This window comes from Bombus pyrosoma, linkage group LG14 (genome assembly GCF_014825855.1).
Source record: "Bombus pyrosoma isolate SC7728 linkage group LG14, ASM1482585v1, whole genome shotgun sequence".
Taxonomy (NCBI): domain Eukaryota; kingdom Metazoa; phylum Arthropoda; class Insecta; order Hymenoptera; family Apidae; genus Bombus; species Bombus pyrosoma.
In genome coordinates this window covers 6,865,309-6,889,119 of record NC_057783.1, presented here as the reverse complement: position 1 = coordinate 6,889,119, position 23,811 = coordinate 6,865,309, and the positions used below count along the sequence as shown (strand labels likewise).

The 23,811-nt window shown below is 28.8% G+C and overlaps 7 protein-coding genes across 11 annotated transcripts; 3 read left to right on the top strand and 4 right to left on the bottom strand.

The window, feature by feature from the left end:
• Positions 1-1,967: 1,967 nt before the first annotated feature.
• On the top strand, positions 1,968-5,013 carry LOC122574699 (protein Fer3-like). The gene is made up of 5 exons (XM_043742599.1): positions 1,968-2,353; positions 2,715-2,869; positions 3,068-3,227; positions 3,581-3,744; positions 3,827-5,013. The coding sequence occupies exons 1-4, from the start codon at positions 2,306-2,308 to the stop codon at positions 3,731-3,733; spliced, it is 516 nt and encodes a 171-aa protein (XP_043598534.1). The 5' UTR covers positions 1,968-2,305; the 3' UTR covers positions 3,734-3,744; positions 3,827-5,013.
• A 437-nt stretch (positions 5,014-5,450) lies between these two features.
• On the top strand, positions 5,451-6,745 carry LOC122574700 (protein CutA homolog). The gene is made up of 6 exons (XM_043742600.1): positions 5,451-5,733; positions 5,812-5,871; positions 5,956-6,001; positions 6,070-6,119; positions 6,195-6,237; positions 6,321-6,745. Exons 1-6 carry the CDS (start codon positions 5,570-5,572, stop codon positions 6,393-6,395), a joined length of 438 nt encoding a protein of 145 aa, XP_043598535.1. The 5' UTR covers positions 5,451-5,569; the 3' UTR covers positions 6,396-6,745.
• Positions 6,746-6,873: 128 nt separating this feature from the next.
• LOC122574697 (E3 ubiquitin-protein ligase UHRF1-like) lies at positions 6,874-10,355 on the bottom strand. 2 transcript variants are annotated; one of them, XM_043742598.1, is made up of 9 exons: positions 10,039-10,355; positions 9,430-9,699; positions 9,098-9,324; positions 8,666-9,020; positions 8,417-8,596; positions 8,182-8,338; positions 7,922-8,120; positions 7,420-7,848; positions 6,874-7,347 (listed from the first exon to the last, which is right to left on the bottom strand). In XM_043742598.1, exons 1-9 carry the CDS (start codon positions 10,120-10,122, stop codon positions 7,128-7,130), a joined length of 2,121 nt encoding a protein of 706 aa, XP_043598533.1. In that variant the 5' UTR covers positions 10,123-10,355; the 3' UTR covers positions 6,874-7,127. The 2 variants fall into 2 exon arrangements, with proteins under 2 accessions (XP_043598533.1, XP_043598532.1); XM_043742597.1 differs by having other exon boundaries at positions 9,098-9,699.
• A 1,081-nt stretch (positions 10,356-11,436) lies between these two features.
• LOC122575019 (adapter molecule Crk) lies at positions 11,437-14,604 on the bottom strand. Of its 2 annotated transcripts, none has more exons than XM_043743336.1 (4): positions 14,312-14,604; positions 13,860-14,040; positions 13,129-13,484; positions 11,437-12,951 (listed from the first exon to the last, which is right to left on the bottom strand). In XM_043743336.1, the coding sequence occupies exons 2-4, from the start codon at positions 13,892-13,894 to the stop codon at positions 12,485-12,487; spliced, it is 858 nt and encodes a 285-aa protein (XP_043599271.1). In that variant the 5' UTR covers positions 13,895-14,040; positions 14,312-14,604; the 3' UTR covers positions 11,437-12,484. The 2 variants fall into 2 exon arrangements, with proteins under 2 accessions (XP_043599271.1, XP_043599272.1); XM_043743337.1 differs by lacking the exon at positions 14,312-14,604 and adding an exon at positions 14,157-14,298.
• A 191-nt stretch (positions 14,605-14,795) lies between these two features.
• LOC122575016 (5'-AMP-activated protein kinase catalytic subunit alpha-2) lies at positions 14,796-17,844 on the bottom strand. The gene is made up of 11 exons (XM_043743332.1): positions 17,652-17,844; positions 17,345-17,560; positions 17,148-17,258; positions 16,896-17,037; positions 16,586-16,824; positions 16,292-16,498; positions 16,117-16,222; positions 15,677-16,011; positions 15,406-15,569; positions 15,175-15,334; positions 14,796-15,093 (listed from the first exon to the last, which is right to left on the bottom strand). The coding sequence occupies exons 3-11, from the start codon at positions 17,248-17,250 to the stop codon at positions 15,002-15,004; spliced, it is 1,548 nt and encodes a 515-aa protein (XP_043599267.1). The 5' UTR covers positions 17,251-17,258; positions 17,345-17,560; positions 17,652-17,844; the 3' UTR covers positions 14,796-15,001.
• A 400-nt stretch (positions 17,845-18,244) lies between these two features.
• Positions 18,245-23,652, top strand: LOC122575018 (congested-like trachea protein). 2 transcript variants are annotated; one of them, XM_043743335.1, is made up of 6 exons: positions 18,335-18,471; positions 18,930-19,018; positions 19,466-19,580; positions 19,694-20,008; positions 22,943-23,116; positions 23,228-23,652. In XM_043743335.1, exons 3-6 carry the CDS (start codon positions 19,481-19,483, stop codon positions 23,413-23,415), a joined length of 777 nt encoding a protein of 258 aa, XP_043599270.1. In that variant the 5' UTR covers positions 18,335-18,471; positions 18,930-19,018; positions 19,466-19,480; the 3' UTR covers positions 23,416-23,652. The 2 variants fall into 2 exon arrangements, with proteins under 2 accessions (XP_043599269.1, XP_043599270.1); XM_043743334.1 differs by lacking the exon at positions 18,930-19,018 and having other exon boundaries at positions 18,245-18,471.
• Positions 20,077-23,382, bottom strand: LOC122575012 (insulin-like growth factor-binding protein complex acid labile subunit). 2 transcript variants are annotated; one of them, XM_043743315.1, is made up of 6 exons: positions 22,531-22,864; positions 22,229-22,360; positions 22,036-22,173; positions 21,147-21,970; positions 20,527-21,076; positions 20,077-20,453 (listed from the first exon to the last, which is right to left on the bottom strand). In XM_043743315.1, exons 1-6 carry the CDS (start codon positions 22,564-22,566, stop codon positions 20,280-20,282), a joined length of 1,854 nt encoding a protein of 617 aa, XP_043599250.1. In that variant the 5' UTR covers positions 22,567-22,864; the 3' UTR covers positions 20,077-20,279. The 2 variants fall into 2 exon arrangements, with proteins under 2 accessions (XP_043599250.1, XP_043599251.1); XM_043743316.1 differs by lacking the exon at positions 22,531-22,864 and adding an exon at positions 23,245-23,382 and having other exon boundaries at positions 22,036-22,360.
• Positions 23,653-23,811: the final 159 nt, after the last annotated feature.

Below are 23,811 nucleotides of genomic sequence, written 5' to 3'. Positions count from 1 at the left end.
TAGGTTAAATAAAAAATTAATATTTTCAATATGAAAAATAATCATTTATTGCATTTAACTGTTGCATACTTACTAGAACTCATCAAAAATGAAAATATAAAAAAATAAAAACTTTTAGAATACGTAACTGACTAATCTGTTTTAATGGTTTCTGTTGAATTAACTGATTTTATGCCGATACGTGTTTACAGTAGATAAATTGCCTTTCATTTTGCATTATATCGAATATCCTTCATTCTAGAAAAGCTTCGAAATTCAGTTATGAAGCATTTCAGCGCCGACGCTCAGAGCATCGATCCAAAGCGTCAGCTTGCAGTTATGGATATAGTGCATATTACCAGACTCGAATTAAAGATCCACCGACACAGTTAATGGATACAAACCTATAAGATATATATCACATGTTAGATAAATTAATACGTTTCTCGTTCTTGCATTTAATCGCATTTATTATAAGACATTCATAAGTAGCATACTTACTGCATGTACAAATACAAAATAAAATTTAAAAATGCATATTTCATATCGTGTTTCATAACACGACATTCATAAGTAGCATACTTATTGCATGTACAAATACAAAATAAAATTTAAAAATACATATTTCATATCGTGTTTAGTTAATATAATTTTTATAAAATTCCTTTCCTTTTTAGCGTACTATGAAATAATTTCTTTTATATTTTTTATCGTGCAAGTTCTAAGAAGTGTTTTTCGTACCTTATTATTTTTTGATTATTCTGGAAAAATTTAAAAAATGTACAAAAGGAGGTTAGAAGATGAATAAATATGCTTGATAATAATTCTCAAATTCTCAAAAAAAAAAAACAAAGAACGCGACTAAATTATTTGTTTTAAATGTAAACAATAACAAAGTGACAGTAAGAGAATAAAAAGAAGAGAGAATGATCTTAATAAGACTGCTTGTTCGTAGCTTAATATTAATAACTTTATGCACCCTCGAATTCTCAAAGCAAACACAATGCGATTTGACACGCAGATAGCACACTGGATGTTTATATGCGTCCAAAGGGAGAACTTAGTGTCAAGTGAATCGGCTAATATCTATTTAATTAATTTGGGGGAATACACCCTCGGTTTAACAATATGTTACCCTTCTGAAGAGACTTTGTCATGGTCTTTTGAGTGATCCTGTTACGACCTCAATATGTGGAGCAATTTGTCTCGAAATGATCGTAAAGAAATCGTAATATCCTAACTTGCAGAAAATTGTGTCTTTCATGATTTTAAAACAAATCTAATCACTAATCATCAGTGGATGAATTGTATTTTAATTTAAATTTTGTTACATACATAGTAAAGTAATCTTATTTTTCCAGATGAAAAATAAAGGGTTTTCATACTGCTTCTAAAGAAAAACATCACAATAGTATAATATTTGATAGTACATAATATTTTAGCATCAATTTTCATACTTTGATTGTGCTTAAGAAGAACTCTACCATACTCCATTTAGCACACGTACAATGCTATGATTCCTGAAGGGAGATAAAAGAAAATTTGTTAATCGTTCTTTAAAATATACAATCCTATTCGTTTTTTCAAAATTAATAAGTAAGTTTGCGTGCCATAATAGAAAGTGACAGACAATATCAAGAAGTTCATTGTGAAAATCAATAAAATGATAAGTTCGTTCAACAAATATCGATTTTGAATTCAAAAATACTTGAACAATAATAAATTGTTAAATAATTTTTCCTTCATTTCATCATTTCTTATCAATATCTATTTCATGAAGTGTTGAATGTAGACAAAACTTTTGCAATTACAAAGAGAAGAAGTAAATTAAAAGAAATGAAAGAAATGTAGACATTTAAAAAAAGCTTCCAACAAATAGTTTGTCCATCTTTAACATACCAGGGTCGATAATTCCGATACTGTTCAACCCTCAACTCCTACGAAACAAGGCAAACCATGAGGATTGTCCGTAAGCTCCACCCTTCACAACCACCTGTCCAACGATCGTGTTTCACTCAAGTTGGTTAAGGGTGAGATTCTCCAATTGGAACAGGGATGACGACGCAAGCGTCCGAGAATAGTGAATAACAGTGGTTCCAGAGGGTTGCTTTGAAAAAGGGGCGGGCTCGAGATGTACCAAGCTCCAGGAGTTCGATTCCCTGGATGAGGGTATCAGTGGAATCCTCAGATTGAAGGTGACACTCAGACCGCAACAAACGTTTTATTTGACTCGTGTACCGACATTCTTTTTCATTATTTTTTTTTTTAATTGAAATACGAGGGTGGTACTTCCTGAATTCGTTTGCTCCTGGATAGAACCCGGGATATGAGCTACACCGAACCGTTGTGGGAGATCAATGGAAATCAAGCACCAGTGAGTATAAATAATTAAAAGTGAATCCCTTAATTACGAAGGTATATAGTATAGAAATAAAATCAATAAATTAGTATTATTGTAACACATCTTTTACTACAATATTGTTCAGAATGCTACTTATTTACTGATTAAATAAAAGTATTACATTGTGATAATCCATAGAACGCGAATGAGAAGTTTGATTAACAATTTTCTAATATTTCTTTCAACATTTAATACTATAATATATAATATTAATATTTAATTTTTCATTTGTGTTTGTATAATAATGAAAGATAATAATTAGCACGAATGATATTTCTTTTGCATTAATAAGAAATAGCGTGCATATAAAAGTAAACGCAAGTAAATGAAATAGGTGATTACAGCGGATATGTCGCAGTACGTCAGCGGCGAACTCGGAAGCTACCCGATGTGGGACAGTTCTGTCTTATACCAAGCACCACCTCCTTCGCACTCTCATGTGAACGAACACGGATTATATAGACAACCCTGTGCATTATTACATCAAAGGTAATTATCCCTGTGTGCTATAGCAATAGCTAAATTTCTTGTCACAATTCTAGTTTACGCAGCGATATTCTAGCGAAATTCTAGTTTACGAATCGAAGAAATAATTCTAAACATTGAAGATTTCAAATCTTGAAAGAAATGAGAATTATTTACAACGACGTTTTATTAATTATTTATCGATGAATAAAATAATTTCAGTCGTTACACGCCTAATGGTAGATCTCCGAATCTCCCATCGTCCACCACAAAGAAACCAAGGCGTCGCGTGGCGACTGTTTCGCAAAGAAGAGCAGCAAACATCCGTGAGAGGCGCAGAATGTTCAATTTAAACGAAGCTTTCGACAAGTTACGCAGAAAAGTGAGTTGTATATGCATAGATCTTTGTTCTATTCTTGAGTCTCATAACAATATTGCTATCTTCTATAAGAATGATTATCTTTTTCTACTATTGTATTATGTGTTTGTATAATTTTGTACAATTAATTTTTATACTAGTTATTAAAGAATGTTTATCCAAGTATATACTTTAATGAGCACAACTAAAGGAATTCAGGGAATATTATAATAAATATTTCACTTTGAACATTTTGTATACTTTTGCGTATTATGTACATTCTGTGCAATTTTACATTTTTCATAAATCCATAGATATCTGCATTCTATTGATATACCAATGTTGCTTAAAATTATTTTACGACCTTTATTCCTCAGGTGCCAACTTTTGCTTACGAAAAACGACTCTCGAGGATCGAGACTTTGCGCTTGGCCATCACTTACATTGCATTTATGGGAGAGCTGCTTGGAATTGAACCGAGTAGCCCAAAACCAGAATACATCCCAAGGGAATACTACTTGCCAAATTAAACCTGTAAAACGTAAACATTCACATGAAAACCTAAAACAGAAAAATTTGATCAAAAATCAATTTTTTATACGTAAATCGTTTTACAATTTCAGCAGTCTGGTATTTTTAGAAATGAAATTACCATAACTTGTGATATGCGTAAGAAAACATGGTAAACGGTTGGTTACATATTAAAAAGTTCAATTTGGTGTATTTCAAATGGATATATTTCCTGAAAAATATTGAGTTGACAAAATTGCATATGTATGTACATGCGGTTGAATGATAACTTTGGTTACTGGTAAGAAAACAATATGATGACAACCTTAACAAATCTGGCATTGACCTCCACTCATTCGAATCCTCTCTTTAATATTTTAATAGATACTCGATTTTTTTAACTCACGGTACATGTTTCAAAATACATACAGAAATCAAAGTACATTATTAGATGGCAGATTTTTTATGCATTTATGGAAAATTTGCGCCGAAGTGCACAAAATGCATATAATACGCGAAGATATGTATATAAAATATCCACAGTATAGTATTCGTTATAATATTTAATATATGAAGCAATTTTCTACCTAGGTTACATTTTTTTGATTATCTCCACAAAAATATGAATTTACATAAATATTCGCAGTCTATAGATTATCATCTAATTTCTTTATTTCCGAAAAATCATAAAGAAGATTTTTTAATTAAACATATCGCAAATTTGATTCTGCAAGGATATTTAATAAAATAATTACATAAATTAGAGTAACTTACACATACTCGAATACTTCTAAAAATTGTCAACAAATATTTTAAGTTTATTGATAAGTAAATCGTCGAAATAATATAATCATTCATATGAACAAAACTATCGAGTGCAAAATACATCTAAGAACGTAATGTCGTATATGTTTGAAATTAAGTAAGATTAATGCATCCACATATACGTATAAGTGTTACAATTCGAGTATTAAGTAAATTACAGTAAGCGTAGTTAAGAACCCACTCGAAAAAACATTAACTAACACTTAATGTTTATGTGATTTTACGAAATAAGATAACAATCCGTGTCTTCCATAATTTATGTAAATCTGCTTATTACATATTATCATTATATTTAAATATAAGATGTACAAATACTATCACAGTATGTATCTTTCGTTAGTACACCATTTTGTCTGTTTTAAAAGATTGAAGAAATTTCTTTGCATAAAATTTTAACTTGACTGCATTCTTTGAATTATTTTTTACTGAATTGTATTCTTCTATCATTAGAAAATTTCTTAAGTTCGAGAAAAATAAGAAAGAATCATTACTGATATAATAATGATAATAATAACATAATACCATGATAATAATAATGATAACAATGACATAAAAACGTAATAGTAACAGCATACTAAAAATTTCTTAAAACATTATAAGCCCTCTATTCGATTAAAACGCAAACACAATTGAAATATAAAGAATCAAAGGATCGCAGCAAGGTTAAATACGGTTTTTTCGAAACTATGCTTTTTAATCTGATACTCCGTAATGTTCAAGAATAATCATTAGGTAAATTTCAAATTTTTACACATTATTTCTTATAAAATTACTTACAAAGTAGCATATGATTCTTATGACATTTTAATTTGTTAAATTTTTGTAAGCCTGATTATTTAAAAATTGATTCCTTTCAATAATAAATGTTTTCGTTAAAAAACCATCATTTCCTTATTTTTTTAAATACTTTATTTCTGAAAACTGATTAATCGATCTCAAACAGCGTTTCGAGAATGTGCCCTAAGTTGGTACTTCTGAAGCAATCTTCAAGTTAGTGAAAAAAGTGCCGGTTCCAAAAAAATTGGATACAAATGTCACTTGTATTGTGCAAACCGATTTTTGGAATAATTACGCTCTTTTGTTTCGCTAGAAGTGTTACTGCTACTACTTATAGAAACATGAGCGATCTCGTTGGAGTTCATTCTGTTGCATACGTAACAGTTCCAACACATGAAGTCGCTAAAAAATTGTCTCAGTAAGAATCGATATAACCTATTGTAAATTAATTCTCTAGAGAATAAAAATGATTAATTAATCTATACTTAATTTACAGTGGCTTGGTGAAGAATAAACTAGCCGCTTGCGTTAATATTATACCAGGGCTTACATCGGTGTAAGTATAATGTATATACTATTCATTGTGCTTGCAGACTAAAATATTTTAATTTCATTTAGAAATATTATTTATATATTACAGATATGAATGGAAAAATGAAATTAATGAAGATAATGAATTTTTACTGGTAAGAAGCAAAAAAGTAATGTTAGTAGGTTAAAGTTATTGATACACACTTTATATACTTTATTTTAGATGATAAAAACTAGGACTGATACTGTAAATGCCCTAACAAAATATGTAATGTAAGTGCATATTTTGATGTTTTTGAATTATTATATACATACAATTAAAATTAATTTTGAATTGGCTTTGAACAGGGAGAACCATCCATATGAAGTTTGTGAAGTAATCTCATTACCTGTAAGTATTGTTTAATTACATTTTAACATAGGATATGTACTCTAATATAATGCAGATGAAAGTTGAACAATGTTTTATTATAGATTCAAAATGGAAGTCACAAATATCTCCAATGGATAAGCGAGATAGTTCCACCTATCAATCAAAGAGAGCAATAAAATAACTTTCTTTCTATATCCATATTTAAAAGGATTCTGATGTCACATATTATAATAAAAACATTTATTTACCTTGTTATAAAATAACATGAATTGTTTTATAAATTTTTCACTACCGTGAAAAGTTATGTTATGCTAATTAGAAAAAACAATACAATTAACAAAAATGCAAACTAGAACCATTACAGTTGATTTAAATTTGAACACATCGATAGACGCGTATACATGTACAAATAAATGATCAAACATTTATAGTGTATAGTCAATTGTATAAATCTTATACTACATACAAATATAAAACTCGAAATTGTATAAATCAAAAATCAATATAAAAATAAGTACTACAATAACTATGTATATTTTCATTTCTTGTATGTTTCTCTCTTTCTGAAAGAAAATTCATTCTTTTTATTATCTTATTAGTATTGTCAGTCAATTTATTAATGCAAATATTGTAATAATAAAATTAATTGTTATATTTATTAATGTAAATATTGTAATAATAAAATTAATTGTTATTGTAGTGGATCATGGCAACAAATTTTGTATACTAACAAAAATTTTTTATACTATCAGAATGTTATCCACCCTATAAGTATGTATTATAACAAAATCACTAATACATTTTATTCGTGAACCATAAATTGTATCTAAAAATATTATTTAATGGAGTCTAGATGTGTGTGTGAATTCGTATTTGAGATATAAGTATTATTTTACTAAAAATTAATGTTATCTGCCACCCTCATATCCTGGATAAAGCGATAATAGAGCAGATGATAAACATTGATTAACTTCCATTTTATAATTTTTGTCTAATAAATGACGACATGACGGGCAATATTGGACACCCGACGAAAAAGTACGTTTTAAACAATTAAGGCAAATATTATGCGTGCACGGAATCGTGACAGGATTATAAACAAGTTCCAAGCAACAGGGACATGTGAATCTGCAATTTAAAAATTATAAAAATTTGGAAATATAACAAATATATTTACTAAAGACTTGATGAGTAACATACCTTTCTGAAACTTGTTGTAAAAATGCAGTTTTACCATCTGGTAAAGCCTTACGACATTCATCCCATAATTTTATATTTGCTTGATCTTTTTCAATATGTTTCACTACTTCACTTTCTAATTCGTAACTCTCAAGTTTCTTTTTCTTCTTTGGTGGTTCTCTTTTCGAAGAGGTAGAATTTTCTTCTTCCATTAGTATATTTCGCTTTTTATTTGTCTTACTAGTTTTATTTATTTTATTTTTTGCCATTGCTTCCAAGTATCCATCTGGATACATTGGTTTTAAGCCAAGAGCCTCTATACGTGCTTTACCCTCTTCGGTCCATGGTGCAGCTGCTGGATCATCTCTCCTTAATAAATATCTCCATACGCGAAATCCGCTTTTGCCTGTATCTGGATAATACTTTACTACCTTATATATACCATCATATCTAAAATAAAAATATTTTTGTAAAAACTAAATATTAGAACATGTAAAAATAACAATAATGATTATTATTATACCTGTTGCCCTCTTCTGGTGCATATTTGCTATGTTTAGCGAGTTTGAAATTTCTGACAACTCTTACAGGTATACCACCTCTCCAATCTTCAGCTGTAGCGCCGGCTGTCGCATTGAGCTTTGCATTGCAATTTAGTGCCAATGCTTTATTCATTCGAGTCAACATCTGATCGCAACTTTGTTCAGCTGTTCTTTTATTTCCTTTATAAATATAACACATTAATTGAGTCATAACAAATTTATTTATAATTAAATATTCTACCTGATAAGTCCCTGCCTCCAGAGCCGGTATAAATAAACTCATCACCGTTATCAATATCATCCTCGTAACCTCCAGATAATACAATAGAATATGCACAATCTGTTTCTCTCCCATGAATTCCAGCTATATGTGGTCTATGCACTCCAACTTCAGACACCTATCATTTACATATCCTTCATTTATTTATATATGCAAAAGTTATTAAAATTAAAGATTATTTAAAAATTTCAATTACCTGTACTCTGTACATCCAACACATTCCAACTTCTACTCCTGGAATAGGTCCACGATGATTAGGTGGAACTATACTACACTCTTTTGTCCTTCCTACACATGCCATTCCTTTACCCCAATCTCTCTTACTACTATTGTTTTCATTCGTTTTTTTTTTCGTTTGTTTAAGTTTATCACCTGCCTTTAAAAAATAATGATTTATAAATTTTATAAATATTGCAAAATAAAGTATTATTAAGTGGTAATTAACCTTCACAATTTCATTTTCGTCATTTTTACATTCTGGGCAATACCAGTAATCTTCTTCAGGTATAGATGTTAATGGAGGATTCAAACAGCTTAAATGATATGCGGAGTTACACTCATCGCATAAGAGAAGATTGTGTTCATCTTCTTTCCCAGCACAGACTCTACAACCACATTCTCTGCATTCCTTGTTAGGATTGTCCAAACATGCATCACAATAAGCTTGTATACGTCTTCGTTTACCATTACTGACCATATGTTGTTCATCTTCAGGACTTCTGTCTTTAAGAAATTTTGGTTCTTCTATGGCAAAAATCTCTCCTTTAGGATTCACTTTCCGATTCTCAAGTGGTTGATCCCTATTTAAATAGATACATAAATTTTAATCATACATTATACCAACTTAAACTGAATATTTGAATTATATAATACTTACTTTCCAATATGTAATATCCCAATAAGTTCTTGTACCCTCTTCTTTTTATCTATTTTCAATATTGTAAAATCATACCATAATCCTGTTACTTTGGGATCATCAACATTGTGATTGATCATCACTTTTTGACCTATTTCTAAGCTATCAAATTTTAATAAACGCCTTGCACGTGGTCTTACTGATGACTCAGGTACATTGAAAGCTGGAGCTTTATCATCAAATTCCCACTGCATATTATAAATAATATTATCATCTCTTTTAAAGATTTTTAATATTATTGCCTCAAACCAAGCTCCATAAGTTTGGTCAAGACAATCTACCGCATCTCCAACCTTATAATATAAACTTTCTGCTTCAGACAACTTTTCTTCTTTGCTACAATTATCTACAATTTCTTCTTCAATAATAGAACTAGAAGTAACTTTAGTACTCGAAGTAGCTTGGCTTTCTACTTCATTAATTTGTATTTTAACCATTAATTGAATTACATCATTCAAATTAACATTATAATCATATAGTTTATAACCATTTTCTAGTTGTTTCCCACGGAAGAATAATCGTTGTAAATCCACTTTTATATTCAATTCCTTTTCAATTTCACGCTGCAAAATAATATTTTTATAAATGAAAGTTTTTACAAAATGTTATTAAGTAAGTATACGAATACTTGAAATAGATAGAATTATAAAAATATAGAAATACTATATTCCAAATAGATAATTTCTTTTTATTCACACATTATTATTATTAAATAAATGTAACTAACATTAAATAAATGTTTTTAATAAAATAATGGAATATTTAATAAAGTCAGATTTTTTTACTCCAAGAATTTCAGCATTAAATGTAAATATCAGAGATAAAATTACAACTTTCACGAAAGATAAAAAAATCGTATTTTTTATCTGAAATTAGTACTTCCTATACTACATTTGTTTTACCTTAAACTCTTCCACTTCCGTCAATTTGGAGATGGTTAATATTGCCTCCTGTTTACCATCCATTGTTCTCACTTTAACGTACATTTTAATATGTTTATTCAGTCAAAAATTTTCAAAAAATGCGTTATCTTGTGCCTAGTTCTTTAACACAACGATCAACGTGTGCAAAACCAAAAAATGTAATTCACTTCATTAACATTCATAGAAGTGCAAATAAACCAACAGTGACTGTCATCAGTCGTGAGTGACTTCAGCACTTGTTGGCATTTACTGCTGAGAAATTTGGCGGGAACAGACCGTGGGTATATATGGCGGGAAAAGAGATAGAACGAGAAAGCAATCACATTCAGGTATATACGTCGTTGTCATTGGTCATTTCCACTAAAACAGAAAAATGAACCAATCAGACAATTTGCTTTTATAAAATTTATCGTTTAGTTGTAAAAAATTTTATTATATTTGTTTATATTTTATTTTATGAATTCTAAATCTTAAATAATATTGTGTACCATATTAAGATAGTAATAAATAGATTTAAAACGAATACTGTTGAATATCTATAATAAAAATATGTAAAAAATTAATTAAATTGTCCAATATATATTTAACATAATAAATCTATAGAAACACTTATTTTATAATTTTTTATTTATTGTACTCTTAGCTTCTACATATTTTAAAAATTAAAATATATATTATATAAAAGTGTTACAAATATGTATATAAAAATTTGCAGTGTGTTAATGCTTACTTTATCAATATGCATGCAATTATATGAATAAGTGTATTTTAATCCCTCCGTTATTCACATCTATTGACGAAACTAATTGAAATATATACTCTTTCCGTGCAGTAGGTTGTTAACAATTTAAAATAGTACTATTTGTGTGAAATTTAATAAATTGTACATCTTATGAAAAACCGAAAAACCAAAAAAAGGGTTAAATTGAAAATTAATAATTTGTAATTATTTAGGAATTGGTAAATTAGCCACATTCCTAATTCTGAAACTAACTTTTCAAATGTATACTTAGAAAGTTCCTTGTACAATTCATATACAATGGTGATCAATTTCATAAGAAATTTTTATAGATAAAGAAATATATATAACTACATATTAATATCAAGCTTTCTATGTGTAAATAAAATCTCTAATCCAAATTAGATTTTTTAGAAGATACAATATAATTATAAACACTGAGAGTTGTATACAAATTATACAATTTTTGTACTATCTTAATTACTAAATCTTCATTAGTAAAGATTTAAAATGAAAGTACCTTTTCGGACTCATAAAAAAGAAACAATTCCAATCATAAATTGTTCCTCTGAAATTACAGAAAATTGCAATCCTGTTCTCACACAGATATACATAACGTACATACAACTTACACATAATTATATTTAATTATATTTATTTAATTAATTTATTAATTACACGATTAATACGCATCACTGTGAGCAGAACTCTAAAGTTGCCAGTTTTTTCTCATATAAAAATATCGGAAAACGATTGAAGTTTGCGATAAAATTACAATTTTTACAAATATAATATAATATGTAAATATATATTAAAATGTATTTATACATACATAATTATATTTCTATACTAATTTCTAAAGTTGAACAAAATTTTTTCGAATAAGTTCAGGAAATTATTAGTCTTACAAAAATTCAGGACATATTTCACTTATATATATTAATATATAATTTACAATAACTCATATATGACTGTTGTTACGATAAAACTAATATGTATATGTATATATAGAGTAAAGCAGAACTTTAAAGTTGCTACTATTTTTACAAAACTAAATGTTCTTGCAATTTGTATAATTACATATTAACAAGTAATTTGCATAACTTACAATCATGACAATATAATACCATTCATGTATAAACGTAAATTCACAGTTTCTGCTCTCTTAAAAGAGTTACTAATCAATTAGAACTTATATAATTACATAGTAATATATAATTAGCGTAATTTATATATAATTACAATTGTAATATGGTTAACAGCTCCATCATTAAATAGAATATTCTAGTAGAAAATGTTGCTCCATCTGTGGCACAACCTATGGCTAAGCAGCATAATATGTATGTACTAGTACAAAACTTAAATGAAGAGAATGTTTTTATAACTTTTGAATCGATATTAATCAGTAATCGTACATGATTATTTATTACTTTATGACTAGAAAAGTTAAACGATTTACAAAAATATTTATATAAATTTTGTGTATTTAAAGTATTATATAATTAACAATTAATAAAAACGTCACAAAATTGACGTTATGTTTGAAGTTACAAATTGTATACAGAATTTTAAATCAGACTGATTTCATGTACCAGTACACAGAATAGCTGCTAATGTAAACTTAAACTGCCAACATAGAACTTTCCAAGTTAACTTCTTTTATTCATCACACCTGGAAGACTTCCATTAAATTTCCTGATTGTCTTCTCCAGTCTCATTATCTACAAACTCAACATGTGTGAATGGAAAATGGCCAACCTTGCCATGCAATTCACCTTCCCACTGACCATTTATATTAGTCTTTGTTACTTTTATCACATCTCCAACTTCTAATTTTAAAGCAGTTTTATCATATGCGTTTGGTACCCTTGCTTGTTTCACTTTTGCAAAAGCAGGCAATGTTCTTTGAATATTTGATCTGCGGGTGGTCCCTTGTCCACTTTCTGGATAAGACATTTGACAAGCAGAAACCGAATTAGAATTTGTAGTTGAACTTCCGCCACTTTCTGGGCATGAATTATTCTCAATCACAGAGTGATTGTCTTCTTCATACTTCTGAACATATGGTACTGGAACTGAACCAGTTTGACCAAGGCTATTTCTAGCAGTCCACCATTGTTCTTCATCTTTTGATATAATTGTAAGAATTTCTCCTAAAAATAACATTATTGAATTTATTCAAAATATAAAAACTTACAATTTTGGAAATTGCGTTGCTTAATCAAATTATTAATTGCAATCAATTAAAAATATAAGAGACATTGTGTGTTAACCAGTCACTTTCAAAGTAATACTTAAAGTATTTAAAATAAAAATTAAAACCTACGAACCTTTCCTAAAAGGTAAATCATCAGGATCATTGCCTTCAAAATCATATTTTGCTATTACCCTCTGTGTCTTTTTAGATGCAGGCCTGATCAGTGGTGTTGTATCCAAATAATGTAATTTGTAAAAAGCCAAAAGGTTGGGAATATCAGGAAACGTTTGATCTCCGATCCGATAACGTATTTGATCACCCTGCTGAATTTTATTTATAATATAATGGCTAACCTTGTTGTCTTCTCGTACACATAGAACAAAATCTCCATGTATCGATGTGCTGTCACGTACTAAGAATACGCCGCCTACTTTTTCACCCATGAGTAAATCCGAGGCATCTTGTCGTGACATTGCACCAAAATACCAACTAAAAAAGGCACAACAATAAAAAGATAATTAATCCCACAAAAGATTCAAATTTAAGGTTCTGCACATCAAGTATCATAAATTTATAAAAACAAGCATACATATACATATTAGTAAATACAATACAATATACATATCAACAACCAAAATATTAAAAAATACAAATATTACTTTAAATAACATTCGCTTATCTTAAATACATGGAATTATTTATAATATAATTTTCATAAGAGGTTATTACAAATTTGTTTAACATCAGTTAAATAAAACTTTAAAGGTTAATCGTCGATGCAACATCATATTTATTACTTTATTAGGCGACGTCAAGTGATTTCATGACGCATAACACCAAGACCAAAATCATTTCTTTATTTACCTGTACTTGTCATATTGATTGAAAGCAGCAGCCATTGTTTTAGCAAGTAATCGGTATTAATTCCAGCAACAGGGCCTTGATGGCGCAACGAAGAGCGCCCCTGTCCGAGTCGGAGGAGGCCCGGGTTCAAGTCCCCCGAATACAGGTCCCCAAGTCCTCCCTTTCTCTTTCTCTGTAAATCCTGTAATATAAAAACATTGTTCTTAGAGTGGTTTCAAACATTAGGCTCTCTCAATGCAGCGTGTTTAAAAAACCATGTTTCTAAATCAAAAGAACATCCTTTAAGTTCATCCGTACATATAACATATACGATATATTATAATATATTTGAAAAACTTTCGTTCTCGAACTCGCCGATGGACTCGAGTAATAGAATCACTTGTCAATGAGTCTCGTGTGAAGTTGTGTATCTGTTTCAACAACTGCAAACATGTTTGAAGTAAAACCCTTACTTCTTCTAATTTCGTGTTCTTAGGCTTCACCTCACGTCGAATATCGTCAGTGGTACTCTTTTTGCCCAATTTGTCTACTGAGATTGCGCAAAAGTGCAACTTCCTTTCATGCGCGAACCAATAGCAGACGAATAATATTTCGAATTTGCACCTTCGTTAACGCTACAAACAACATATTCCACTTAAATCTGTGACATAAAAACAGAAATAATAATGATCAGGCCGAAGTTTCTTGGATTGTGAGTATACGGCGAGTAGAGTGGGAACTTCCGAGAATCTTGAGAAACTCATCCCTAGCGCTTTCTGTCGTCTCAATGGAGGAACTAAAATCTTCCGTTTAAAAAAATATATATATGTATTTTACTTCTTCCAATTTACCAATAGTATGTACAAAGATATCGATATATTTTTAAAAATAAAAATAGCGCTTCTTCTTTGATTTTTTTACAGAATATTAAAATGGTTAGGTTTAAAGAAATATTACTTGATTTTCTACAGATTTATTACACTCTTCCCCTCCTTGCATTCAATTTTTTTATGAAACTGATATTATTTTCCTAAAATATCCCTTCCTAAATGTTCCCTTTATCCTATGAACTGCATTGATACACGTTGTGTAAAGTACAACGAGAAGTAAAACGCATTATTAACATAATTCTGAAAAATGATGACTCATATTGTACAGCAAATTTATCGAGCTAACTGCGTGATTAATGCTGCGCACATTTCGAAGAATTCCATTGTATGATGACCTGTCGCTTGAGGTGGTGGAAGTGTAGGATCTAAAATAGTTATATTTACAATAAAATATATTGAGATAAATCATCAATTAAAAATCACTAGCATTAACTCAAATTCTATACCTCGTCCAATATCTTCTTCTTCGTTTGATAAAGACTTAAAATCCAATAAATAACTTTTGTAATCAACTTGATAAAGTTGTAACGACATCTTACTATATCTATCTGTTAATTCACTCTTTTGGCGTACTCTAACACTATAAGCATTTATGATTTTCCATTCCTAAAAATATATAAATTATTATACATATTAAATTTGTTATTTTATAGATTAGTTTATAAGAAAAATCTTACGAAATTGAGAGCTTTCATAGCTCGATAGACTTCATTCATAATGTCGTTCGGTTTAGATTGTGAACGGATTCCTAAATGCCATTTAGCCCGTTTTACTGGCGTACCACGAGCACCTTGTATCGAGGACGATGTACTTCCTTGAGAACTTTGTCTTTCTCGAAACGCTGAGATGTACAAAAAGTATATCAAATATCGTTTTCATAAACTCTATGATGAAAACGATAACAAATTTTTTAAATTCTAAAGATACAGCATTAGTTTATCTTCTTACGTGCTATTCTCTCTGGATGTGGTCTCAAAGGACTGCTACTGGTATCATTGGGGCTAAAAGCAACAGGGGGTGGACTAGAAGCTACATAGAAATCTTTTAATTCTGCTTTAGCAGCCTCGTCTGCGATTCTTTTATTATCTATTATTAAGTGATAGGCAATTGCCAGTTGATCATGAGGATCTCCACCTAATAATGCAGAATGGACTTCTGCTTCTTTCACATTGAATTTTTCGCAAACTTCGTTTACTGCGTCTATATCGATTACAGAAGCGTCTTGTTCAACAGGCGACGGGAATAAATATGAAGGTAAATCCTTCTGGAACCATTCGTGTTTCCTAAATTAAAAATATTTGTAATTATTTCAAACTGTATCAAAGAAATGTTTAAAATTTTTAAATTTATAAGTAATGCATAATACATATAATAAAAATTGAATATACTTGATATCTTCAATGGTTGCTCTTTTCATAGGATCCACTTGTAACATATGACATAAAAGACTTACAACACTTTTATTCAGGTACTCTGGGATGGGAAAAACTCCAGCTGAAACAAATATTTGAAATTTTATATGAATCATTAAAATCAAAGGTTATACAGATTATTATTACTTACATTTAATTTTACGGAAAAGTGTTGGTACATGTTCATCATCAAATGGTAAAGTGCCACAAAGTAAAGCATAAAGTATTATTCCACAAGACCATATATCGACTTCAGGACCAGCATACAATTTACCAGAAATTACTTCTGGTGCTGCATAATTAGGGGAGCCACAAGAAGTACGTAAAAATTCTCCATCCATCATCATGTTTGACAAACCTATAATTTGATAAATTATTAGATTATTTGAATAATATCATTCAATCAATAAACTTTGTTAGTAAGATCTCGATTATATCCAAATACCGAAATCTGCTATTTTTACATGTAGATTGTGATCTAACAATAGATTCTCTGGCTTTAAGTCACGATGAACTATCATATGCCTGTGACAATAATCAACACCAGAAATAATCTGTTGGAAGAATCTTCGTGCCTCATATTCCTTTAGTTTGCCATGTTTCACAATATAGTCAAACAACTCTCCACCTGATACATATTCCATTATCATAAATATATCAGTGGGTGAGCTTATAACCTGATACCTAAATTGTAACAAAAAATTGATATATTCTATATTAATTAATATTTTATAAAGCATGCTATTATTACTTACAATTTAATAATGTGAGGATGTCTGAAAAGTTTCAGATTTTGTATTTCTCTTCTAATCTTTCCAACCACATCTAAACTTTTGATTTTCTGACGATTCAAAATTTTCACAGCAACCTTATGTTTTGTTAAGACATGTTCTCCAACTATGAAAAAGATAAATTATAAGCATTTTGTATGCTGTGGTATTACTTAATATAAAAAGTAATAAAAGCAATAAAAGTAATAAAGGTTTATTTACAGAAGATTTACGTACTTTTTACTTTACCAAATGTCCCAACACCTAATGTTTGTCCAAGTGTGTAATGGCCAATCTTAACAATTGGCTGTGGTTGATTAGATGGAATTTTCTCAGACATTGTTAGTTCTATAATATGTAACAAACATCACCAGTCAAATATAAAATATAATGTTAATAAAATTAGATTAGTTAAACTAAATGTGAATTCTTACAATGACAACAACTTTAAGCAAAATACGATCATAAGTTGCAGCTCAAAAATATATAAATTTATATAGAAATAATGAAGTTAAAATGTCGATAATTACTCGCACTTTATTACAATTGCTTATTTACATTACACAAATCCAAGAAATTGTTTAACATTTAATGCAAGGTCAAATAGAATGCTAAATCACCAGCATTAAGATGTGATAGGAGTAAAATAGCTACAATGAGAAATATGAAGATAAAAATACGTAAAATAATAAAATAAACTCTGTCATAAATATTATAAACTAGATGATTAACTTCAATCACCTGATATTATTTACATGTTCTGACACATTATTTCGAAGATACCACTACACACACATTTAATAGGATATGTTAAATCATTTATCACAAAATTCAAAGATTAGAAAGCTAGTGATAAATTTTATATTGATATTTTCGATTCATAGGAAAATTGAGCCTTCATAATGCTAAAATATCTTATGTTCAGTAAGTATACGTATATAGCACTATCACGAATTAATCTGGCGGCATATATAAAATTTTTCTTCAAATCTATTATACGAAATATATAGAGTATATATATAATTTTTTTAATTTATTACCCAATTGTTTAATCACATAAAAGATGTTTTAATTTGATTCATTTTTAAACTTCAATTTTTTAATATGCATATGAATAACATTATATAATTTTTCAAATATATTTCAAGATCATTTCAATTTCATTTATTTTTAAACTTTAATTTTATATTTTTTTTATTTTATAATTATTTTATCGAAAATAAAAGTTAATATTTACTTTAATAGAGATAGTTATTATTGTGAATAATTATTGTTTATGCAATTATAGTTGTCAATTTTAGGAATTAATATATTAATTAATGCTCTTACTTTATTCGAACATCATGTTCCTCTTTTTAGCAAGACTCGAGGTTGAATTTTAGAATCGCCTAAGAGATAATATTGATGTTTGTACTCTTTATTTTATTTCGAAGTAAAATTTACCAATCACGTTATCATTAAAATGTCAGAAAAAGAGATAAGCCTTCTTAAATATTTTCTAAGCGGAGGATTCGGCGGAATATGCACCATCGTGGTGGGTCATCCCCTAGACACGATAAAAGTAAGGTTACATTAATTAATATAAAAAACAGATTCTATGAAGTAACAAGGAATTCTAATGTGTAATATATATGTAATATATATGATTAATATTCTCAAAAATCCTGTTACAACTTAATGAATTATTTATATAACAACAACAATGTTTATAAATAATAACAAATTATAATAATAAATATGTTTATAAACAAAGCAGTACAAATTTTATAATCTGTACAAATAAAACAAAAATTTGTTTTCATTGTTGAAGTGTAACAGAATTTGATATATGAAACATTCAAGTAGAAAGTATAACTTCTTAAATCATTTTTAACCTGCTAATATTTTTTATAATACTAAAAAATTGGAATAAAATGCATTTTTAGAAATTTTTGTATATAATAAAATGTAAATAGAAATTTGGGGTAGAATAGTTGTTCTATAAAATTAAGTGTAAAAGATAATCCCCCAATTTTTCAGCTGTACCTAGTCTAATTATAAGTAGGATTATTAAATTCTACTTAGGAATAAACAGTTTTTCTCTGAAGAGGATTGGCCCGATATGTTAGGTAAAAGAAACATTATGTGTGCTGACTAGATTTTGTATATAACTTTTTGTTTAAGAATCTATTTTTTTATTGTCTTTTTATTTTTTGTCCTCCTTTTAAATTTTTATATTAATCAATTATCTATGATTAGCATTATGGTTCATTATTTTAAATATTTTATATTTTGATAAGAACATAAAATATTTTCATATTTAATAAAAAAATTAGGATCCATGGGAATTATTGTAATTTTTTTATTATGATGAAAAATAATTAAATTAAAAGAAAAGGTCTATGTTTCAATTATATTATAGCAAAAATAAATAATTAATGAAATTAATATTTTCCTTACATTCTTTCTATTTATCAAAATTGCTTGTACTGACATTTTTTTTGTTTTCCTTTCAATTCTTGTTAATAATATTTTATACCAAAGTAAGTGTTTAGAAGGGACATTATTGTTAATAGGTCCGCCTTCAAACTATGCCTCTACCAGGTCCAAATGAGGCAGTGTTGTATAATGGAACAATTGATTGTGCTAAGAAAACAATCACAAGAGAAGGAATACGTGGACTATATAAAGGTTGGTAGATAGTTTGTACCTTGAACATGTATAAATATATCCTATTAATTCTTTCTTCTTATTAAAAAATATTTGCTCATTAGATTATCTTATTCTCAATATTTTTCTTTTAGGTATGGGTGTACCTTTATGTGGTGTAGCTCCAATATTTGCCATAAGTTTTTATGGATTTGGACTTGGCAAGCAATTGATAAAGAGATCTGACAATGTTGAACTGTCTTCTTTGCAACTATTCTATGCTGGTGCTTTTAGTGGCATCTTTACAACTGTTGTAATAGCTCCTGGTGAAAGAATAAAATGTCTTTTACAAATACAACAGGGTGATGCAAAACCCAGGTATAATGGCCCTATTGATTGTACAAAGCAACTTTATAAGAACGGAGGAATTACGAACATTTTTAAAGGTACCTGTGCTACTCTTCTGAGAGGTATGTAATATTAAAAATGTTCTTTTTTATTTTATTTTTATAATAATTTAAATATAGAGACTATGGAATTGTCAATTGCTACTCTTTTTTATTGTGAATTTCCTTAAGTCTTATATATCTAGCTTATATCTATACACAGTGTTATTATACAACTATAAATGATAAATTTAGAAAGCAAAATTATCTTATAAAGACAAAAAATTGAACTGTCTAATTTTGTTCCTTGTTTTTTATACACATATATTAATTGTAAATTAAAAACATATATTAGCTAACTGATAATATTATCTTCATAATTATTTCTTCCCAATGTAGACTTCTTTAAATACCTTCTCCTCAAGGTTCTACATTGCAAACCACCTTTGCGTAATGCATGAAAAACTCCCCAATTTTTCAGCTTCTTGGGAGTTGAGCATCTTGGTGCTATTTCTCGTAACCTGTTTACCTTTTTTTTTCAATCAAATTATAATTATTGTGTGGTTAAAAATAGCTTCAAACAATAGCTTCTTTATACTTACCAAGTAAGGATTCCATGTAATCATCGAACAAGTACAATCCCATGGATTGCTATCTAATCTTACAATTGAAAATTGTGGTGGTTTATTTGGAATCCGAAGCATTTTGAAAAAGTCTATAGGTAGTGATGTCAGCTTATTCTTTGAAAGGATAATTTCTTTAAGTTGCTTCTGTTGTTGCACTCCAAATAAACCAGGTGGAATGTATTCTAATTCATTATTTGATAGATCTATACGTTTAACATTTTGCAAACCATAAAATGCATCCATAGATATTTTACGAATATGACAAGAACTTAAATCAAGATCTACTAATTTGATTAAATCCACAAAAGCATCAAGATCGATACTTGAAATATTTCCGCGAGCCCTTAATTTTAACAGCTCTGGCATTCCTTGAAATACAAAACGCTCCAACATTGGTATTTCTAAATTATACAGATATAAGGCTTGAAGCCGACATAATCCTAAGAAAGAATTTTTTTGTAGATATAATTTTGAATCTTCACCTCCCAAATAAAGTTCTAATGTTGTATTCATGATTTCAAAAGTACTGAAATCAGAAGATATTTATGTTAATTTCACATCTTATTATCATAAAAATATGTATATAATTAAAATACCTTGGGAATATAGAATCCAAAGGATTCTTCCGAAAATCTGCAATTTTCAACATTGGGAAAGGAGGAAAAGATAGTTCTGATAAAAAAGTTAGATTATTCCCTCTTAAATCAAGATCTTCTAGCATCAATAAGCCAGCTAAATCTACACTCTTAAGTGTTAACAACTGATTACTTGCAAGTGACAATACTTTTAAATTTGGGGTGCCATAGAAACAAAATTCTGGAATGAACTTCAAACTATTTTTTTCTAGTGAGAGATGAACGAGATTATTCAAACCATCAAACATATGCCATGTTATATCTTTTAAATCACAATCATAAACTCTTAAGTGAGTTAAAGCTCCTAAACCAGTAAAAAGTCCAACAGTTTCTTGATAACCTTCCATTTCTTGTTTGTACACATCATAAGGAAGTATTTCCTTGTCATCACTTTCTCCACTATTTTGTTGACTTAAAAATATCAGTCTGTGCCCTGTACTTTGGCTGATGTTATTTAGTAATTGTTTATTATTATTTTCATCATTGGTAACTGTATTCATTGGTTTAACCACAAGATTAGCTTTGTTTCTTTTCATTGGACTCAGGCTTGTCAATCTGACTCGTTCTAAATTTAGGTAAAGAAGATTTAATCCTAATGGATACAATGAATCAACTGATAAAACAATTCCTCCTTGTTTTCCTTGTTTAACATTCGAGCTTCTTTTTACAGATTCATAATCTATTCCTTGAATGTCTAAAGATATTAAATCTGTAAAACGTTGAAATGTTGTAGACTGTAGAAGAATCTCAAAGTTTCCCATACCAGATTCAAGAATTGTAAACACCTAAGACAAAGATACGTTATTTTCGAATAGCAAAAAGTTACACTGTTCAATTTTGTAACACCAACCTGAATGTCTGATGGGAGTTTATCCAATAGTTCTTCATAATCTTCGGCAACAGCGCAAATAGCAACATTTAAAAATTCGGGTATCATAGAGTGGTCCATATTCAATCCAAATTCGAAATTGCATTCGTTAGTCAAGTTCTGTTGAGAAAAAAGATTATTAAATGTCAAAAAAAAAGATAGCTAGTTTTCATACCTGATCTTGACTCGTTTTGATCCATCGATGCAAAGGTAAATCAATAAATTTCTGTACCTCACATGAACAGCCTGGTGGACATTTTACCTCCCAAACATCGCCAATATCGATTATTTGTCCAAAGCACTCATTCTAAACATACATTTATTTATTAATTTATCATTCAGCTAAATATACATGCTAAGTCACTCTTAAGAATCTCTATGTTACAATGAGAAATTACTAAATTTAAAAATATTATGAGAAAAATAATCTTTTTCTCTTACACTTCTTCATATTAAATAAAGAAAAGAATTATGTACCAGCAAAGTGAGGACAAGTATTAGAATAACCATCATAATTAGGATAAAATTTGAATGTTGAAGAAAAGCAAATCTTAAAACCAATGATGGTACGCTGGTTTGGAGGAAACTGAATTTTGTTAATTGTTATCTATCTGCCTTGATGAGCCCTATCAAACAGGATGTTTCCTATCTAGCAACCTACACACACTATTCTTGCCTTATAATTATAAATAACGTTTCCACATAATGCTTTAATTATATACATTCAGGTGAAACTTGATCTTCTTTCAATCTCATGAATATCTTTATAATATGTTTATTACTTGTTTACATGTAAATATTGTCTGAATCTGTAAGCTTTTATTTTATAAAGTCTTCCATATAGGTAATTTGTATATCTTGTTAATCATTTTTTAAATTTAACATTTAGATGTTCCTGCTAGTGGAATGTACTTCATGACATATGAGTGTCTCAAGAAGTGGATGTCCTCTGAAGACGGCAAAACAGGAATATTACAAACAATTGTTGCTGGTGGTTTTGCTGGTGTAGCAAATTGGATTGTTGGAATGCCACCTGATGTATTAAAAAGTCGTTTACAAAGTGGTATTTATTATAAATTTATTACAATTTATTATTAAATTCTAAGTAATGTCCACAAATCTGACTAACAACAAATTATGGAAGATATTAATTGAAGTTTTACTTCTTATTTAGCCCCAGATGGTACTTACAAAAACGGAATTCGGGACGTGTTCGTAGTTTTAATGAAAGAAGAAGGACCAAAAGCATTGTATAAAGGATGTGTACCAGTGATTCTTCGTGCATTTCCGGCAAATGCAGCATGTTTCCTTGGGTTTGAAGTTGCTATAAAGTTTTTGAATTGGCTACTACCTAATGCATAATTTAAAATTGTATAAAATATCTGCATGTAGTATTCCTACCACTAGTTATATGTTGAATTGATAACATATTCGTGAAGTATTCTATCTTTAATCAAAGATACAATAATATATTTTTTTATAATAGCACTCACTTAATGATTTTATGATGAATTTGCAATGAACTGTTGATCTATTTTATCTTAATCATTAATGCTATTATATAAGTTATTCTTTAAATATAGCTTATACACAATGTAATAATCTTTGTCATCTTTTTATATTGTTGAATTTCTATTTTGTAATTTTTAATATATCTTTTTATAAAGGTAAATAAACAACGGATCAATTTTAATTTTGATTATCTTCTTTTCAATCTATTTACATCTTAAAGATAAACATTTTCAAATAATAGTTTCG

Coding starts and splice junctions, on each gene's coding strand:
- LOC122574700 (XM_043742600.1), top strand. CDS start 5,570: ATGTCACTTGTATTGTGCAAACCGATTTTTGGAATAATTACGCTCTTT. Junction 6,002..6,069: donor AAGATAATGAATTTTTACTG/GTAAGAAGCAAA, acceptor ACTTTATTTTAG/ATGATAAAAACTAGGACTGA. Junction 6,120..6,194: donor GCCCTAACAAAATATGTAAT/GTAAGTGCATAT, acceptor GGCTTTGAACAG/GGAGAACCATCCATATGAAG.
- LOC122575018 (XM_043743334.1), top strand. CDS start 18,373: ATGTCAGAAAAAGAGATAAGCCTTCTTAAATATTTTCTAAGCGGAGGA. Junction 18,472..19,465: donor ATCCCCTAGACACGATAAAA/GTAAGGTTACAT, acceptor TATTGTTAATAG/GTCCGCCTTCAAACTATGCC. Junction 20,009..22,942: donor CTGTGCTACTCTTCTGAGAG/GTATGTAATATT, acceptor TTTAACATTTAG/ATGTTCCTGCTAGTGGAATG.
- LOC122575012 (XM_043743315.1), bottom strand. CDS start 22,566: ATGATGGTTATTCTAATACTTGTCCTCACTTTGCTG. Junction 22,361..22,530: donor TACTTGTCCTCACTTTGCTG/GTACATAATTCT, acceptor ATGTATGTTTAG/AATGAGTGCTTTGGACAAAT. Junction 20,454..20,526: donor TTACATGGAATCCTTACTTG/GTAAGTATAAAG, acceptor TGAAAAAAAAAG/GTAAACAGGTTACGAGAAAT.
- LOC122575016 (XM_043743332.1), bottom strand. CDS start 17,250: ATGTCTGAGAAAATTCCATCTAATCAACCACAGCCAATTGTTAAGATT. Junction 16,499..16,585: donor TGTAAAAATAGCAGATTTCG/GTATTTGGATAT, acceptor ATCAAATTATAG/GTTTGTCAAACATGATGATG. Junction 16,223..16,291: donor ACTTTTCCGTAAAATTAAAT/GTAAGTAATAAT, acceptor TATTTGTTTCAG/CTGGAGTTTTTCCCATCCCA.
- LOC122575019 (XM_043743336.1), bottom strand. CDS start 13,894: ATGGCTGCTGCTTTCAATCAATATGACAAGTACAG. Junction 13,485..13,859: donor AATCAATATGACAAGTACAG/GTAAATAAAGAA, acceptor TGCCTTTTTTAG/TTGGTATTTTGGTGCAATGT. Junction 12,952..13,128: donor TGATTTACCTTTTAGGAAAG/GTTCGTAGGTTT, acceptor TGTTATTTTTAG/GAGAAATTCTTACAATTATA.
- LOC122574697 (XM_043742597.1), bottom strand. CDS start 10,122: ATGTACGTTAAAGTGAGAACAATGGATGGTAAACAGGAGGCAATATTA. Junction 9,021..9,097: donor GGGATATTACATATTGGAAA/GTAAGTATTATA, acceptor CTATTTAAATAG/GGATCAACCACTTGAGAATC. Junction 7,849..7,921: donor GCACCAGAAGAGGGCAACAG/GTATAATAATAA, acceptor TTTTTATTTTAG/ATATGATGGTATATATAAGG.
- LOC122574699 (XM_043742599.1), top strand. CDS start 2,306: ATGAGCTACACCGAACCGTTGTGGGAGATCAATGGAAATCAAGCACCA. Junction 2,354..2,714: donor TCAATGGAAATCAAGCACCA/GTGAGTATAAAT, acceptor TAAATGAAATAG/GTGATTACAGCGGATATGTC. Junction 3,228..3,580: donor TCGACAAGTTACGCAGAAAA/GTGAGTTGTATA, acceptor TTTATTCCTCAG/GTGCCAACTTTTGCTTACGA.